The sequence below is a fragment of the Oculina patagonica genome, chromosome 12, assembly GCF_052425735.1.
Source record: "Oculina patagonica isolate OP01 chromosome 12, crgOcupat, whole genome shotgun sequence".
Taxonomy (NCBI): Eukaryota; Metazoa; Cnidaria; class Anthozoa; order Scleractinia; family Oculinidae; genus Oculina; species Oculina patagonica.
The window spans coordinates 21,784,213-21,801,714 of NC_135769.1; the positions used below are offsets into that span (position 1 = coordinate 21,784,213).

The 17,502-nt window shown below is 39.5% G+C and overlaps 1 protein-coding gene across 1 annotated transcript in view; it reads right to left on the reverse strand.

Moving 5' to 3' along the window:
- Positions 1-17,502, reverse strand: part of LOC144633652 (3'-5' exoribonuclease HELZ2-like) — a 38,909-nt gene continuing 21,407 nt past the window's right edge. Inside the window, 18 exon segments of the mRNA XM_078492495.1 lie at positions 1-2,576; positions 3,377-3,544; positions 4,361-4,520; positions 5,156-5,389; positions 6,487-6,816; positions 7,237-7,526; positions 8,267-8,452; positions 8,952-9,095; positions 10,353-10,435; positions 10,842-11,104; positions 11,646-11,816; positions 11,818-12,267; positions 12,269-13,096; positions 13,098-14,290; positions 14,938-15,644; positions 15,646-16,300; positions 16,616-16,697; positions 17,043-17,447. Of these exon segments, the coding sequence (XP_078348621.1) occupies positions 2,473-2,576; positions 3,377-3,544; positions 4,361-4,520; positions 5,156-5,389; positions 6,487-6,816; positions 7,237-7,526; positions 8,267-8,452; positions 8,952-9,095; positions 10,353-10,435; positions 10,842-11,104; positions 11,646-11,816; positions 11,818-12,267; positions 12,269-13,096; positions 13,098-14,290; positions 14,938-15,644; positions 15,646-16,300; positions 16,616-16,697; positions 17,043-17,447 (6,453 nt within the window). The 3' untranslated portion in view covers positions 1-2,472.

Sequence of the window (17,502 nt, forward strand, 5' to 3'; positions counted from 1 at the left end):
AAAGACTGTGTTTTCCTGCTGGTTTTCTAGGAAACTGCCTCTTGACCCCATTGGTCAGCATGTCTCAGCATGTTATGTATTTAACAATAGCATGCTATCATCAATGTCATATAATTGATATATATAATTTCAGAATCCCAAAATATCCTCCAAAAGTGTCAAGGTATTTAAAATGAATAAAAGAGATTTGTTTCTTAAATGTTGTTTTAACATTCTTGAAAAATGGTTCAGGGTTGGAAGCGTGACGGTAACCCGTAGCAAGGAACTATAAATATTTACATTTTTTAAGTCAAAGACGCAGTTGTTATGTTACCAGTACTGAGCAGTTCAGTGACGAAGAACAGCTTGTGAGGTAAGAGAGAATACAAAATCTCGCTGTATTATACCTTATAAAAAGCGCGATTTTGTTTCTTCACTTTAAAGCGTCAATCAAGGAGTGCCCGATTACCTTCAAATTTATCCCTTACTGTTTGATCGATACTTACAACGAAGTTTGATTTGAAGTGCTCCGCCATAAAGCATCTGAAGCATGAAGCGGTCACCGGCACGCTCGTGAGATCACTGCGGTCCAGCCCCTCTCTTATTTCGCATGCGAATATTGTAAAGCTTACAGGCAAGAGAGGGGCGAGTAAGCACTAAAAATTGAGACGTTCAGAGGGATTAGACGGACATAACCAAGTGTTGCAAGCGCGCACAAGATGTAGATATAGGTCCCATTGTCCGCGCGTGGGAAGATAACGCGCGAGGGATGATTACGCACACACTTTTCTTACGCGGGATCTTCTTAAATTTTCACCCTATAATTATTTACTTTTGCGCCTGTTTCGAAGGAAAACAAGGATAAGCATGAATTTAAAAAAAAAATGAAATTCTCAACTACTGTTCTTTTGCGCGCCAATACATTTCTGTTCCTCTATTTCCGGGTTACCTTTTAAATTCTTAAAGGCCGTCACAGCTCCAGCCAAATAGCAAGAACGTCTGCGTACGAGGCTATCACAGCACCGTCTTAAGTGTATTTTACTACAGTCATTTTAAAGAATAGTTGTACTAGGTTCATCATTAACACTTGGAATTTTCTCGCGGTTCAGTACTTGCGATAGTCCCGCTCATAGCGTTGTCGTGACACATCTTTACTGCGCGCGTCACACAACGTGGTTGAAGATGATGTTATTATTGTTGACTCAACGTACCGGACAGTGACGAATACACGAGTGTGACATTGCTCAAAAAAGAGACTGCTATTTAATAAACTATTTTCTACATAGGTAACCTGGGCCGACGTAGGTGTCTTTACATATACTATCAGGTTCACTAGTGCACAACTTACTTATCCAGTTGGACTCGAACTCATTTAACTTTTCAGGAGGAGAATGGTCTTTACCTTTTCTATCATAATATTTCGAGGTTTACACTAGAACATGTTATTTGACAACTCTATATATGTCACAAATTTTATTTAGCTTTTGATGGAGTTGCGATATATTTTAAGATGTATTTAATGAGAATTACATTGTAAACAAACATTTAATTTTAACGTCGACTCAATGGTTTCTGTCTCATATTCTAGACAGTCCAAAATATTATTTGTGCAATAAATTGAAAAGGCCTAAAAACAAATGTGGTAAAATGCAAGTTTTATACTATGCGGAAAATGCTTAACCTGTTCTTGTAAAGGCTTGCTTACTTTTACTTCTGTAATTAAGAACTTTAAAAATAACAACTTTAAAATCTACAGTACTCTTCAATTCCTATCTTGTACCCAAACAAACAAACAATTAACAAATGGTAAACGTCGCAGCGTGCATTATTGAGTTATGGATGCACGCAGGCGGTTGATAAGGACGATCTAAGCGTAAGATTAAACAGCGACTCTATCTTCGTGAGCGCTTAGCACATCTCCCCAGTGCATCCATAACTCAATAGTTTACGATGTGGCGTTTATCATTTGTTTTTTAGAATAACTTTAAGTTAAGTAACTTTAACTTTACTTTAAGTGGTTCCTGCAGTTTCCCTGAGAAACAACTGCGCGTGCTAATGTTACTCAGAATTCCCTAACGAAACCCTAAAAAAAACAAAATTCCGAATAGGAATCAAACATGGCCTACAGTTAAGAATTTTTCAGTACTGCAGAGGAATGTATTCTTTCAGATTCACCGGTAAGAATTTGAAGAAAAGTGGAAAAAACTCGTAAAGAATTCGAAGTTGCACTTTCCTTTTTTCTGCATTAATCGCTTACGCCAATTCTCGTGTGTGATACAAAAGTGTCGTGAGATTTAAAACATGTTCTTAAACTTTGCGACAATCGAAAGAAAGTTGTTTTCGATTTTTGCATGCAGCGAGCAGCGCGCTCTTCAAAAGTCGCATGCGACAATGTTGTACCGTCTAAGACAAAACAATCTTGACTAGTTTTCTGGAAATTATGGAAATGCATTAAGCGGTCCGTATTAAGGTCGTCGTTGGAAATGACTGGTTTTACTCTCTAGGCCAGTCAGATTCATCAACCAAGCAGTTATTTTCTTCATAGAATTCTATCAACTCCTGCCACATGGGATGGAGCACGAGTAGGTTCTTGTTACCTGAACAAAAAAAGGAAAACATGGAAAAACATAATAAAGATAAGTTGTTCAACAATGACACGATCATGGAACAAAGAAAAAAATTCTGAGTACCATCTTTATTATCTACTACACATTTGTTGATTTCGACATTGCTGATCCTAGCAGTATGCTGGACGCGTGTCACATATCAACTTTGTAAATGGCCCAGCTCACCACGAGTCTCTAAGTAGCTCAGTTGGTTAGAGCGTCCAACCGGTATTTGGGAGGCCATGGGTTCGATTTCCGTCGGGGACTCAGATTTTTTCTTTGTTCCATGCTCGTGTATTTGTTGAACAATTTATCTTTATTATTTATCACCGAGCTTAAAATTTACTAACTTTATTATCTACTATGGAAAAACATATTCACTGAATGTATATCCCATGTGTTACTGTAAAGATTATTCTCTTGCCGTGCCGCATAAAGCGAACGTATTTTTCTTTAAAACTGAATTCATCTGTGTCTTGCAATAGACAGTTTCAAAGCTTTTTTCTGTAACTATTGTCAGTTTCAATAAAGAAAAAAAATGTGATTTACATTAGTTAAACTCGTTTCATTTCTGTAATACGTATAAACCTAACCATATCTGCGGGACGCATCGAAACCATAGCTAAGTGTAATGACCACATTAAACATTGTATTGTATTGTATTGTATTGTATTGTAAACCTTACCCAATTGAAAGGGGAACGCATGCATGTTAATTTTCTTAAGAAAAAATACAAGAGAAAATAAAAAGAAATGAGAAATCTTTTAATCTTTTTTAATAATCCTACTTACCAATTACGCAGAGGCCTTTTCGTGCGCGGGTGAGCCCCACATTCATTTGATGTTCATCTGTCAAAAAACCCAAATGCTCCCTTAGCCAATAAAGCGAGGGCTCTGGGTCGAGTTCGTCTTTGCTCAGAGAACGCACCAAAGATAAGATGACGTAATCCCATTCACTTCCTGAGAATGAAGTTTTGAAGGATGTTGAAAATTTCTATTTGATTGTATTTGGAAGCACAAAAAAATAATAAACAAAAAAGCATGAAAAACAAGGAATAAATTTCTTTGTGTTTCTTCGACGTGTAGACTGGAAACCGTAGTTTATCTAATGTGATGCGGCGTTTTGGCGTTTTGATATTAAGGCCCTGTTTACATGATTCCGGAATGACTTTCATTCCGGAACGAGTTTCGTTCCGGAATGAAGTTCGTTCTGCATTTACATGACAGAGTCGAATGGCTCAGCCAAAGGCATTTTCACGTGCGCGATTTTCGCGCGAGATCAAAAGAAGATGGCGCATGTTTCGCGCAAACATGTTTTAGTGCCCAGTGATGGCCGTATCTGCAGTTTTAACGAGTAATTTGACCATAGAGCTGCTTCCTTGGGTAAACAGAAAATGCTTTTACGTTTTTTCGCTCTGAATTCAAACTGTGGAGTCCGTATGCGGTTTCATGAGTTGCGATTTCATCTCGGAACGAAATTCGTTCTGTGTTTACATGATACCAGAATGAAATATCATTCCAGAACGAAAATTTCATTCCGGAATGAAAACCGGAATGAACTCATTCTGGAACGACTTGACTTTCGTCTCGGTATCATGTAAACAGATACAGAAAGATGTATGGGGATGGAATGAACTCGTTCCGGAATGAAAGTCATTCCGGAATAATGTAAACAGGCCCTAAGAGGAATATTGTATCAAGATAGTCGTAATATTAAATGTATTTGAAATAACATATTTTGGAAACAGAAACAAACTATGAACAACTGGTTTTTACCCTGGCTCTTGGTGATGGTTGTGACGAGAATATCTTTACACCTGAACACGCCCTTCAAGGCGTCGCTTATTCTGCTTCTTTGTTCTCTGTAAGGCGATAAGATAACGACTTTTGACGCATCCACGTTGTTCTTGCAGACTAAGGATCTCGCCACATGTACCTTGAAAAATAAAAAAATAAAAGTATACCAGGATAAGATTGCACCTTTGCCATTTAATCGTGTTAATGTTGTACGCAAATTCCCGTTCATCCGAGGAAATTATGGGTTGTTGGCTGGCTTTGAACCGATGTATATGCAACCAGATAATTCTGGCTAAGTTTAAGACCCATATTGCTCAAAACAGTGAGGATAGTTTCTTCCTTTAACTCTTGCACTGTTGATTAATTTTTCAAAATAGCAACACGAACTTATAAATGAAGAAAAGATAATCGGATTTCAAGGCTGTGCAGTTTTCAGGTTAGCATGTAGGTCTGTTTTTTACTCACTGGCTCCTCCATATAAGGTCACTTTGCTCTTGCTTCGACAGGGTTCTCCCATGCTACCATAGTAGAGGGGCCCCTCTACTAACGATAATGGTACTAGGCTTTCCCTCGAAACCAACGTTTTCCAGCTGCAAATGGGTTACCTTCAAATACTTTGCATGCATTATTTTGTTTTAATTTGATCAGCAAAAAGCTGATCAAAAAGCTTTTTCAGTCACCCTGAAAAAGCTTTTTTTTTTATCAAAAAAGGTCACTGGTGAGCATATTGCGCGGCTATAACCTTACGTTATATTTTAACGAAATCAAACTTACCACTTTTTTTACTTCCTTTTCATTTGCTTTGGACTGTTCATTACTCTTTGCCGTCTTGATGGCGCTGCTATCCTCTTCACCCTCGACATGGCAAAATGCCATGGGAACATTCTTTCCCAAACGCGATGCAGGCCAAAAGGACGGTAAACGAGGGTCCCAGGTCGGCACCGATCGGTCTGTTTTTAACTTTGTCTCATAAAAGTATTTGGAGGGAAATTTGCAGATTTCTTTTTGCTAAGAAAAGTAAAAAAAATAATGTTTAAAGATTCCATCCAAAATCGTTACATTTTTAATTGCTATTTTAATTTCAGTACTCTGTATAGTGCAAGTAGAAGAAACGGTTTCAAAATCCAAGGTGGTTTGAGAGGCAGTAAATTTCAACCGTCAAGATTTTCTTCATCATAGAACTTCGTTAAACAGCACGGACGAACATAAAAATTAAAATATATGGAAATTTAGTACATGTAGATCAGATACACTGACCAAGGCACTATAACTAAACTGGTTACCGGTAAAAAACGATCTGAAAGACACCTTTGGGATTTATTAACCATTACTCTTCGAAATATGTCGCCAAAGTATTGTTGAACATCATAAACTTATGTTAATAACAAGTTAGCCTCGGTGCAGTTCAATAAATTTAACAATTAAAAATTTATTTAAAACAAAAAAAGGTAGGCCATTAGAAAAAAACGCGCTGTGCATGTTATCGCTTTTGGATGTCAGTCAACAGTCTTCGAAGCCAATGAAACTCAAAACGGTTTATGGTAGTTAAATGTTCCCTATATTACATTACACATTATGGCTGAGCTAATGAATTTTTCATGTAAAGGATCTTGAGAAGTAAAAAACTTCAAAGTAACGTACATTGCTGCATGTTGTTAAATCTGTTTGGCTATATATTTCATCTTTCACTTTACTGGACGGTGGTCGCGCGTTTCAGTTTAAAGGGGCTAGGTCACGGTATTTTAGGTAATTCTGTTCATTTTCTTTAATTGTGTACTCTAAATTTAAAGTTGCCAACACAGACTTTTATTGGCAAAATCACGACCATTATAAATAGCATTTTCATTTCACACAAAATGATTTAAACTTTCGGAAAGGCGGTTCGTCGTTTTTCAAGTTTATTCAAATGTAATCCGTTTTTATCTCCTTCGATTTTGCCTATCAAAGGCCCTTCTTGGCTTTTTGGTGTTTCTTTTAAGTTATTCTATAGCATTCAGCGGATATTGAGATATTTCTTTTAATTCGAAGAACAGTTGGTCGGTGCTGAGATTGCATATAATTGAGTGACCTAAAGCTAGCCCCTTTTAAGAAATTTCTTCTCTTACCATTCTGTACTGCAGCTCCAGCATCTTAGCTCGCTCAGAGAGCCTCTCAAACATAGACACGCTCAAACCAAGGCTCATTGCTAGGTTGTCCTGAATTACCGGCTGCAACTGTTTGTGATCGCCAATTAAAACCACTTGCTTTACTCCTGAACACGTGATTGGCACGAGTGATTCAAGTTCCATGCACATGCCGCATTCATCCACAATGCACTGATGGATGTTGTCTCGGCAGGAATTGGCTATCCTAGGCATACCAGCAACTGCGCATGTGCACAAGATAATCTGGGCTCCGGATGACCGAAAAGCCCAATCCTCGGCCATACCAATCAACTGTTGATAAATAAATAACAAGTAAATAAGACACGTGAGTGAGTGAGTAAATGTATATGTGAGCGGGTAAGTAAATAAATAAACAAAATGAAATGAATGAAAGAATGAATAAACACGTAAAAAATAAAATTTTCCTAATGAATGACTAAATGAATGAATGAAAAAGTGAGTTTACGATAAATTTAGAGTGAATGACTGGGATGGATGGATGGATGGAGGAGTGAAAAAATTACACAAAAGCCAACATATAACTCACAAGTTTGAAAATTCACATTTTTTGTAAAATACATAAACATTTGTTTTATCTTTAAAGGGAACAGAGATAGTAGTACAGTGTGGAATTCATAGTTTCGTTTATTCTGATATCGTGCTAACATCGATCAGATACGTCACGATAACTGACAATTTGGCATATCTTACTTGGCGGTAGTCTTTCACTTCTTTGTCACTGGTCCTCAGACCTTCCTCTCTATCAGTTTTAAATTTGCGCTCATACTCTCGAAGCCCATCGGCAAACGGACACTGATCACTGCGAATGACGTGATGCAGCGACACTGCCTTCAATTCATCATCTTCTTTCGTAGTTCCATCATCTTCTTCGATTGTATATTTCAGTGGTCGGCGCTTGTTCGGAATTGGAAACTCTGCCTGTTCCCTGCGATCACCATACACACGGATGATCTTGAGTGCAGGAATTCTTAGCATGTACTCTTTAAGGAAAGAAATAGAAAAATAAGATGTTTGTCAACAGCATACTCAATAATTTTTTGATACGGTCGGCAAATCCTTACATTAAAGCAGAGGAAAACGTTTTTGATTTTTGCTTATCAGCTGGCCCAGACCGTGTAATGCAAAACATTGATACCTTATTCACCCAGTCAATTGAAGACTAAAACTGTATACTGCAACATTCTCTCTTCAAGACTAAATTGCTTGAAAACCGAATCCTAATAGACGGCATATAATAATCTTACAAAACAGCTTTTTCCTGTCTTTTAATCCCGACGAAACCCTTGCCTTAACAACAAACAAACTTGTAAACAAAAACAGATAATACTTTAGCTAATATTTTACATTTATATAGTGCAGCTTAATTTAAAGTGAACACTTGTGACCCTGAGGCACATAATATAATTATGTTTATTATTGAAATGGACTCTCTACACTCAGGTATATGTGCACTTTGCCCATTTACTTTTGTCGACCCGAAATTTGTTACGAGCCAACTAAACTTACAGTGCACGAAGAACGTCACTAAAGGCATGGTAAAATAAATCAACTATTCTGCTAAAGATGACGAATCCTAGTGTTGTGTGAATTTAGCAGTTATTTTCCTAAAAGACCAGTCACACTTGCGTGGGTTTTGATTCCTCGACAGCATTGAATGTACTAGGGGTACTAGACAAACAACAGGAATGCATTATCAAACTTTTGCATACACTGTACTTACTAGCTACCACATCCACGGACTTGTTGGAGGGTCCGCAGTAAATTACTTGTGGAGGCGCTTTCGGCTTGCTTGCACTGTCTGGGAGAGCGATGTCAGAAGGGTCCTGATCTCGTTGTAATTGTAACTGTTTGTTACGTTTCGCGAACCAGTAGGCTATGTGGACGCCGGTCACTGTCTTACCAGTACCTTCAAATAGACAAAATGCTCTCAGAATAGAATACATCATTGCAACAGAATGAACACGGACAGCAAATGAAGAAAACGTGGTTGCTGGTTTTTTAATCAAGATTAAAACTTCCACAAAAATGGCATTTATGGGAAAAGTACGAAACAAACACACACACACACACACACACACACACACACAACAAGGAAACAAACAAACAAACCAACCAACTGGGAAACACGCAAGCAAACAAACGGCAGTCAGGGTTCTGTATTGGTGATGTAATATAAAGTTTTAAATACGGACTTTTTTTTTTTTTTTTTTGTGACTGTCAAGACCTTGGGCCGATACTCACATGTAGTAACTTAAAGATATCTGTACCCTTTGAGCACATATCATATTATAGTTGTCAGCAACAAAATCGTTTGAACTGAATACAGAATCATGACAACGAAGAAACAAAATAAAGCCTTATTTAGTACAGAGAAAACAGGAGTTTCTTAGTTACAGGTTATTTACCTGGAGGACCCAGAACAAGAGTGAAAGGCTTTTCAAGTGCCTCCTTCACGGCTTCTTTCTGATACGGATTTAAGGGCTTAAACCCACACTCGGGATGCTTTCCAACAATTGACAGATTGGGAGGCGGTTGGGGCTCGAAATACGCTAAATAAGAAGGAAAAAATGAATCTCTTTAGATTTCGAAACATAGACGGGAGAACGAGGGCCGGCTTGTATTTAAGCCGTGCTCAAAGTGTGCTTATATTTAGGGCTCAGTAGCTCGTGGCCAGAAAAGCCATACACGCTCCCAAGCTCTGGGCTCCCAAAAAACAAGGATCTAGCCTCTGTTGCAAATGGTTTTAGAACTCCATTTCCTACAGTGAAATAATCTAGGGCTCTAAATTACAAAACGGTTGGGCCCACTCTTCTTAGCAAACAATTAGGGCTCTCGTTCTTAATGTAGTCACCTCCATCCAGCATGCAGGAACACGCAAATTTCCTGCCACTCTGCCAATATCATGTCACTGCAACTAAGCGTTTAAAAAAGGCAACTGCATACCACCTTCTACCTAGGTAATGGTCCCAACAAAAAGATGAAGAACGGCCACAGAATCTTTATCCACCCTTTGGAATATGTTCAATCCATGGGAGTGGGGTCTTTCTCCTTATAAAAAAATATTTTTTCTACTCAGCAGTAATTAAACAGTAAAAATGAGTCATAACAGCGTCACCCAATGCCGATAAAACTATAACCGAGTTAATTTGAAATATCAGAAACCCATAAGGGTTGAAACGTGTAACTTCCTATGATTCACATTGTACGAAGCGTTTGCACATTCGTTTACACTAAGTACCATATTTGGAAAATCACGAGAAACATCTAACCAATCAAAATTACTATATTTGGTAAAATTTAAAGCGCGCGCTAGCTCGCGCTTGATGGCGTAATCTTGTTTATGAACAAGCTTGGTTGAATAAAGTTAAATTTGGTTAATTCTCCTGTATCATCTTCTTGACGTAGTCTGAAGAACTTCGCTTCGATACACTTAATGTATTTCTTTAGTTTCTGTAAGAAATTTACGGTGTTTAGGTCGAAATGCAAGCAACTTACCGCAAAACCAAAAATTATGTTGCGTGTGTCATTACGTGTATAAAGCATTCGCGTACAAATTCTTCGTGCTTCCAAATATGGTACTTAGCAAAATGAATATTCAAACGCTGTGCGCGCGCGTTACACGTTTCAACCCTTATGGGTTTCTGGAAATATGTAACAACACCACAGTAAAATTATTCGAAGATCATCTGTTAAACAACTTTGCTTAATACGAAAGGAAGTTTTAGATGCTCGATTTCCAATTTAAGTTATAATTCCTTATTTAACAGCAAACATTCTTCATAGTCATTTATCTATGTATTACTGACTTCGGCTTGGCTCATGTCCCATACATATGGAGTGAACAAGTTGGGATGCTTCTGGTAAAGAGCACAGCGCTGTGAACATTCGCCTGAAGAAGAAAAACAACAACAATTTCTTAAAGATAAAAAAAAATATGACAATCAGTTAGAATGAAATATTTTATTCACCTTTAACTTTGCTCAGGTTATAAAACATAAAGTAAACGAGACCGAGAAACGTTATTCTACTAAGTTTTGGTCTATTACAAGATGACACGACGGAGAGGATGATAATATAATATACAATATTTCGGCTCAATTTGAGAGTCATTATCATATATATAAAGTGCACACTTTAACAGTTCACACAAATGTGTATCCCCTCCATCTATAACTGATCGTATAAAGAAGCATTTTGGCAAAATTTGACGAAACGGAGTTCTATTATACTGAATACATGAACATGTTAAAATAAGGTCCAGGAGCTTCCTTTCAATAACTGATTCAAATTCTTACCTGTGAGGAAGCGATCGGTGAATAACGCTTAGTGTACTGAAGTAACCACTTCTGTTCAACAGCGCCTCGGGAAAATCTGATGCAGACTGGTGAAGATCCATCGTGATTTCCAGAGTCTCCGTCTTTGACAACTTTCTGTGCTTGATGATGCAGTGTCCCACCCAGAAATTCTCTGACATATAACGAGAGTTGCTTCCGGCCGACGACGGAACTGCTAGTTGAGTAACACCGACTGGTTCTTCATTCAAAAGATTTGTCTCCTCCTTTATATAACCAAAGAAAGTTTTTTATTGCGATGAGTTCTTATTTGCTTGGGTATAAGAAACATATACATATTCTTACGAATTTTGTTTCTATTTAGCAACTGAAAAAACGACATAAGCCGCCATACAACGGATTCTTAATTAGTTACAGAATGCACAGTGAAATGGAAGAAATATGTGGTTTGGTCTTTTACACCTTGAATGAAAACGTGTTCTTTTATAAATAAATATGACATGCATATAAAGTGATATGATCTCGCACGAAGATCAAAGGACCTAACTTTCACAGCTCCTTCTTTTAAACGACAAGTCAGAGGGTGCATCTTATCTAGATTTGTCAAGGTGCTACCGGGTCATGGAATAGAAAGGGAGAACAGGGAAAGGTACTCGAGAAAGGCGCGGTCCTGGCTGTAAGTCCTTTTCGTCGCTTTGAAGAATGCTATGTAAAAAAACCGATCAGTTATCCATGTCATTCTTGCAAAATTGGGCCTCTATGTAACTAAATGTCAATTACTTTGTGGGAATTACCAAGAGTACACACCTGTATTCTGGTCCCGTCGGTGGAAGCGAAACTGGTTTCTGAACGTGTCTTCTTCATGTAACTGTCTTCCCGTACACGGATGCAAACAAAATCTCCTTCATAAAAGTCTATTTGTCGGCTTTCGCAGTATTCCATTCGGAGGCCAAAAGAAGCTTCTGGGTTTTCACCAATACTCCTTTCTCCACTGAACATTCAAATGGTGTATGGCAAACTCGTCGCTTTCGTCAATGGCCACGGTAGCGGCTTCCATGGCGAGTACGGGTTTCCAGGCATTAATATAGTTGTCCACACTTGGGTACTTCTTACGAGATGCTTGGTACCTTGATGTGGTGGCAAAACATTCCCTGGGGTACTTGCGGTGCTCCACGCAAATGTGCACACTGGGGTTGATCTTGAAGAGCTGAATTTCGGGATGAAAAACTCCATGTGTCATATGTGCCGTCAGTTGAACGCGCACTGAGTCAAACTTCCTCAGAGTTAGTCTTTTCTCGTAGAAGTGCTCCATGTTTGTGTTAGCTTTTTCCCTGTTGGGGAACTTGTACGGATTGCTAGGCTTGTTCGACCCAGGTAACCGTGAAGGTAGTTGACGACCTCTCTCAGTCCTTCTAATCAACATCTTTAAGCTCTTTGAATTTTCCCTCTTGAAGTGCTTTCAGGATTTGAAGCCAATTCTCTCCTGGCAAGTTAAAAACTTCTCCTTTTCCGGCCAATCCTTGAGACAAAAGGATAACGACTTGCTCTCTTTCCTTCTTGGCGTCTTCGACGATATTTTCTTTCGGAGCAATGTACAATCTTAGCTTCCAGGTAAGGACTATTTCTGAACAAGTCTGGGCAACATTGACGTCAAATGGGTTAAGATTGCTAAATTTTATCCTTCTTTGTCTTTTCGAGAGATGGTTATATTCTTGGTTCGGAATTTCCAAAGTAATTGCTTCCTTCTCGATCAAGGCAATAACTGCTGCAGTCTCGCGACTGTTTTCCTTCAACTTTACGGCCAGATGCACTTTACTGCAAGCCCTGTCAAACTTTCTGGAGTTGTCTTGAGCAAACGTCGAACGACGGCACACCTTGGAAACTTGGTCCTTCGAAGTTTTGTTCATACTTCCGGGCGCGCCTTGCAGTATTGATGCCAGCACGAGTCGATGTACTTGGATATCTATGTAGCGTCGTATAGGTGACGTGAAGTGCGTATAACAACGCATCCCCTGAGAGAAGTGCACAACGTTTTCTGGTGGTTGATCTTTTTCGCAGACGTACCGAGCTTTGGACTGAATCCGTCGAAACTGTGAATTTGCCACAGCAAGCTGAGGATGATTGCTCTCGTTACAAATCAATTTTTGAAGCTTGGCTTGATCCCCATACTCCGCAGCATTACAGAGTTCTAACCAGACGGACTCTTGCACTTTAAATTCTGCGGCCTCTGAAACGCTTACGTCGTTCGTTAGTTTTCTTGAGAGTTTCTTCTGAGTAAAAACCACGAAGAAACAGGGAATACTTGATGAACTGTCCGTTCTGTTTAACCCAATCACGCAATTTGTGATCTTTGGGTGGTAGTTGGGTTCGTAACGGTGCCAACTCTGGATCTTGCGCAGAAAGGAATTTGGCTATTTCTTCATTAGCAAGAATCATCATTTCTTCCACTAACTCATGTGCCTCAAAATCTTTTCCATAATCATTGTTCGACCAATGATCATAACCAGCATCTCCAAGCCTCAATTTTCTTCTTCTTTGTGCGAGTGCACTCAGAGATCGAATATTCTCTTGAACATCCTTTGGTAACTGCTGCAGTGAGCTCTCTTGACCATCGATGATCTTTTGGGCTTCTGGGTAAGTGAGCTGACAAGAGGACCTGACAATTGTGCGCTTTATTTGTGGCTGCCCGACAAGTTTCCCTTCATCTGAAACGTCAAGGAACACTGATAAGCACAAACGATCTTTGCCAGGAAGAAGGCTGCAATGATTTTCGCTGAGCTCACGCGGCAGCATCGGTACGCTTTGGTAGCCATGACCAGGATAGTAGGACGTGCAGCGGAACAAAGCCTCTCTATCCAACTGGGTCCCTGGCTCCACATAATAACTCACGTCAGCGATGTGAACGCCTACCCGATTCACAGAACCTGGGAGCTGTTCCAGTGTAAGTGCATCATCCAGATCCTTGGAGTTGTCGGGATCAATCGTGAACGCTCCGTCAATTTCCTGGCGAATTTGATATTCCTCCGCTGGTATTGACCATTCTAGTGGAAACTTTGTTTTAACTTCGACTTGACTCTCCCTACTAAACGATTCTCTAACTCCGTGCTCAGCAAATAAAATCTTCATGCTGTCACTCAAGGTATTCCCTTGAGGTAATTTCCTTATGACGATACCCAAAGGGCTGTGACAATCTGACCTCCACTGTAGATACTGGACAAGAAATAAGAACTTTCCACTTAGAACTTCTCTGAAGCTCATCAATTCAACCTTGACCGGATTCTCATCTCCATGACGAATTTCTTTGTAAACAGGAAAACCTTTCAACCCCTTGTTAGAAAGATTCACTATTTTGGAAACTGACTTGTTGATTGGAATCATCACTCCAGGATTTTCGAAATCCACCTTGCACACGTATTGACGTTCGTGAGGACTAATGATGTGATTCAGTACACCTATGGATACGAATTTTAAAAGTTATTAAGGATTTTTTCACAAAGAATTTTTTCGCTGTTAGCCGTAATATGTTCAAAAAATAAACCGGGACGGTCGTTATTCGATCGCCGGAAGGTCTTTTTAATTGAAGTTTTCCAGAACAAAACCTCGATAATTTATGTTTTTTTATTTCCTGTAGATTGTATCAAGAAAACAAACTGAGACCTTGAAGGACGAAAATCAAATACACGGAAATAAAAAAAAAAGAAATGAAATGGTTTGCATGTGTCACTAACATCTGTTACTATTTTTTATTGTATAAGGCGGTTTTCAATTGAGTATGGAATGTAATTTGCATTTGCTTTGGTTTTACATTACTACGCTTAGTGATTGGTTTAAAAATCTCGCGCCACTTTCTCAATCAATCGGAAGTAAGACCAAAACCAATTGTGACTCGCTCTTGCACGTATTCCCGTGCTTCGTGCGGGGGCGGCTACATATATTTTCTTTGAACTTTGATTGGTTTACTGGATTGTCTGTGTCTTTTGTGATTGGCCAGAGTGGTAACCTTGGTTTTGGTTTTACGACACTCAATCGAAAACCACTCTCTTCCTTTGAAATGAGTCAACTGTTTCGACGAGCGTTCGTGCGGAACCATAAAACTTACCAGCAATTCTTCCCTGACAACGAGAGACACCATCACATGTAGAAGGTTGGAAATCTGTTTTCTCGACAACCACATGATCCATATCAAACACTCCCCGGACTCTTCCCTTGATTTTAATGTCTGGGGTCTTTGTGTCTGCTACTTCTCCATAAGCTGTGCGAACAATCTCGGAATTGAGACGGAGTGTGCAACGGATATACGTGTCGGGCTTTTCAAGCAATAGTCGCTGTGCTAGTTGCGAATCAAGGGAATCATCTTGTCTAGTGGGTGCAGTGAGCCTCTGGTGCCGAGTAGAGGATGCCTGATGAAATCCAAGGTTTACAATGCGAACTTCCTGCCGACCATTTACAACGCAGATTTCGTAGTCTTCAGAAGAATAGTCGTTAAAACTTGGCTTTCCTTGGCTTGCTCGTTTTTTGGAATGTTTGCCAGTTTTTGAATTTTTGCTTGATGTTGTAGCTGTGTACAGTGAGGGAAACGCCTCGTTTTCTGATGGTCCATAAAGTCGGGCTCCCTTTTCTTTGGTCTCTTTACACTTTTCCACAAGTGCCTTGATTATCTTGTCCAAGTACCTCGGAAAAACGGTTTCGTCTTCAAAACTTTCCCGAAGGAATTCTTCAAAACCCTCTGACGCATTCTGCTCGGCATCACTCTCTCCTTCTTCAAACTCAGTCGTACTCTGACTTTCTTCCTGAAACGTAGATTCGCTTGATGTGAGATACGAATACTTTTGATCTTGTCTCAGAACCATCGTCATTTCTAAGTGAATTTTGCTCTCCGTCCACTTCTTCTTCGGACGTAGACTCTTCTTGCGTCAAATCCTCTCTCCTTTCGGCCATGCCAATTCCTGACAGGTTGTCATCTGTTGGGATGGTGTGTCTGTCGCCTGTGCCAGGAAATGAACTCTTTGCAATATTATCATCTTCTAAGTCGTTCTTCTCTTCATACCCCAAGATTTCACCTGGTCGAGTAGCGCATCCTGATGACTTGAACTCTTTGGTGCTGACATCTACTAGCTTTGGTACAAAAACAGCGGCTGCTGGATTTAATGTGATGTTGGAGAGAGGGGCGTCTATTTTCTTCTTTATCTCATCGTATGATGCTCCATGCAAAGTTCCGTTCTTGTGGCATCTTCTGATGTAATCTCTCCAGTTGCCTCTGCAGCCACCAGCAGTGCACAACGAGACAGGATCTCCAACAACGGCTACCAAGGACATCGCCCTAGTTATTGCCGTGTTCAAGAGTTTGGGGTCAGAGAGGAATTCCCAATAAAGTGGCTGAGATTCACTCTCTCCTCTGTCAAAACTTTGGCACGTTAGAGATGTGCGGACAGTGCTGATGAATAATGCACGGAATTCCTTTCCTGTAATAAAAGGCAAAAATTAAACACTGCTAACTATTCCTTTCTCCTACATTGATCTGTAAGACTATTCATGCCAAATCCACTTCTTACATCGAACTATATTTTAGTCTGACCGTTCTGACTGTTTGAGTCCCTCAGAACCATTTCTTCTTCTGCTAGTATCTCTCAAGGGACCTTCGAGTGGAAGCTGGCAACGACCTTTTAAAAACGGTTACGGACTTAAATTAATGCAAGCATAAAAGCACTGCCTGGACTAAGGCATCCCAAAAACGTTGTATATAATGTGTTCGTTCTAAGGTTTCCTTTTTGAATTACCTTGCACGTTATGAATACTTTCCACTGTTACATTCTGTAGCTCTCTGCTTTCCTTTCTGAGGTATGTTCGAATAGCCCGCACCTAAAAAGGAGTTTGCTAGGTTAGTATCATTTTATTTCAATAAGAAATATCTTGATTAACTTAGGTAAGGACAGTTTTTACAGGACCTTAAATACGTGAACGATATTGCTAAATGGTCGTTTTGGCAACAAGGAATTGCGATTGCGAGAGTGTATAACACGAGTCTGAGCTCCTCGGGCTGACCGCGCACATCACAAACACTGTTTAAATTATTGATATCACTTAAACTCTTAAAAATACCTGCAAAATTGCACAAGTTTGTTTCGTATTATTTTGCCATAATTGCTTGATGAAAGGTCGACGTACACTGACTGCATCACATGGAGACGTTTTGCAAAAAACTACCTGAGTCATATAGGCTGATATGACGCCAATCTGAGAAAGGTCTTTCTCCTTCCACTTTACTGGCCAATCATCGGCTAGTTCTTTGACCCTCTTCACAACTTCGTCAACTTCTGCTGTGTTTATGTACGAATTTTCCATCGCTTCCTCCACTCCATGGACAGAAAAAAATAACAGTGGTCGTAACCTTGGGTGTGAGGCATGCTCACTGCGGGCAATAAGCTCTTTACCGTAGAAATTATCAGAAGGAAATTGTAGGATGTCAGGATGACATCGGTAATTTTCCGTCAAAAGCATCACACTGCAATCTGAATGCGGTTTTCCATAGTAATGATCAAACAGTCTCTCGGGAAGCGATCTTTGAAGACCCCAGTCTCGTGCAAAATGCGAGTACACTTCCGGGCTCATCTAAAAACATAAAACATTGAGTCAAAAGTACATATCTATTAGTCCAATTGGAGAT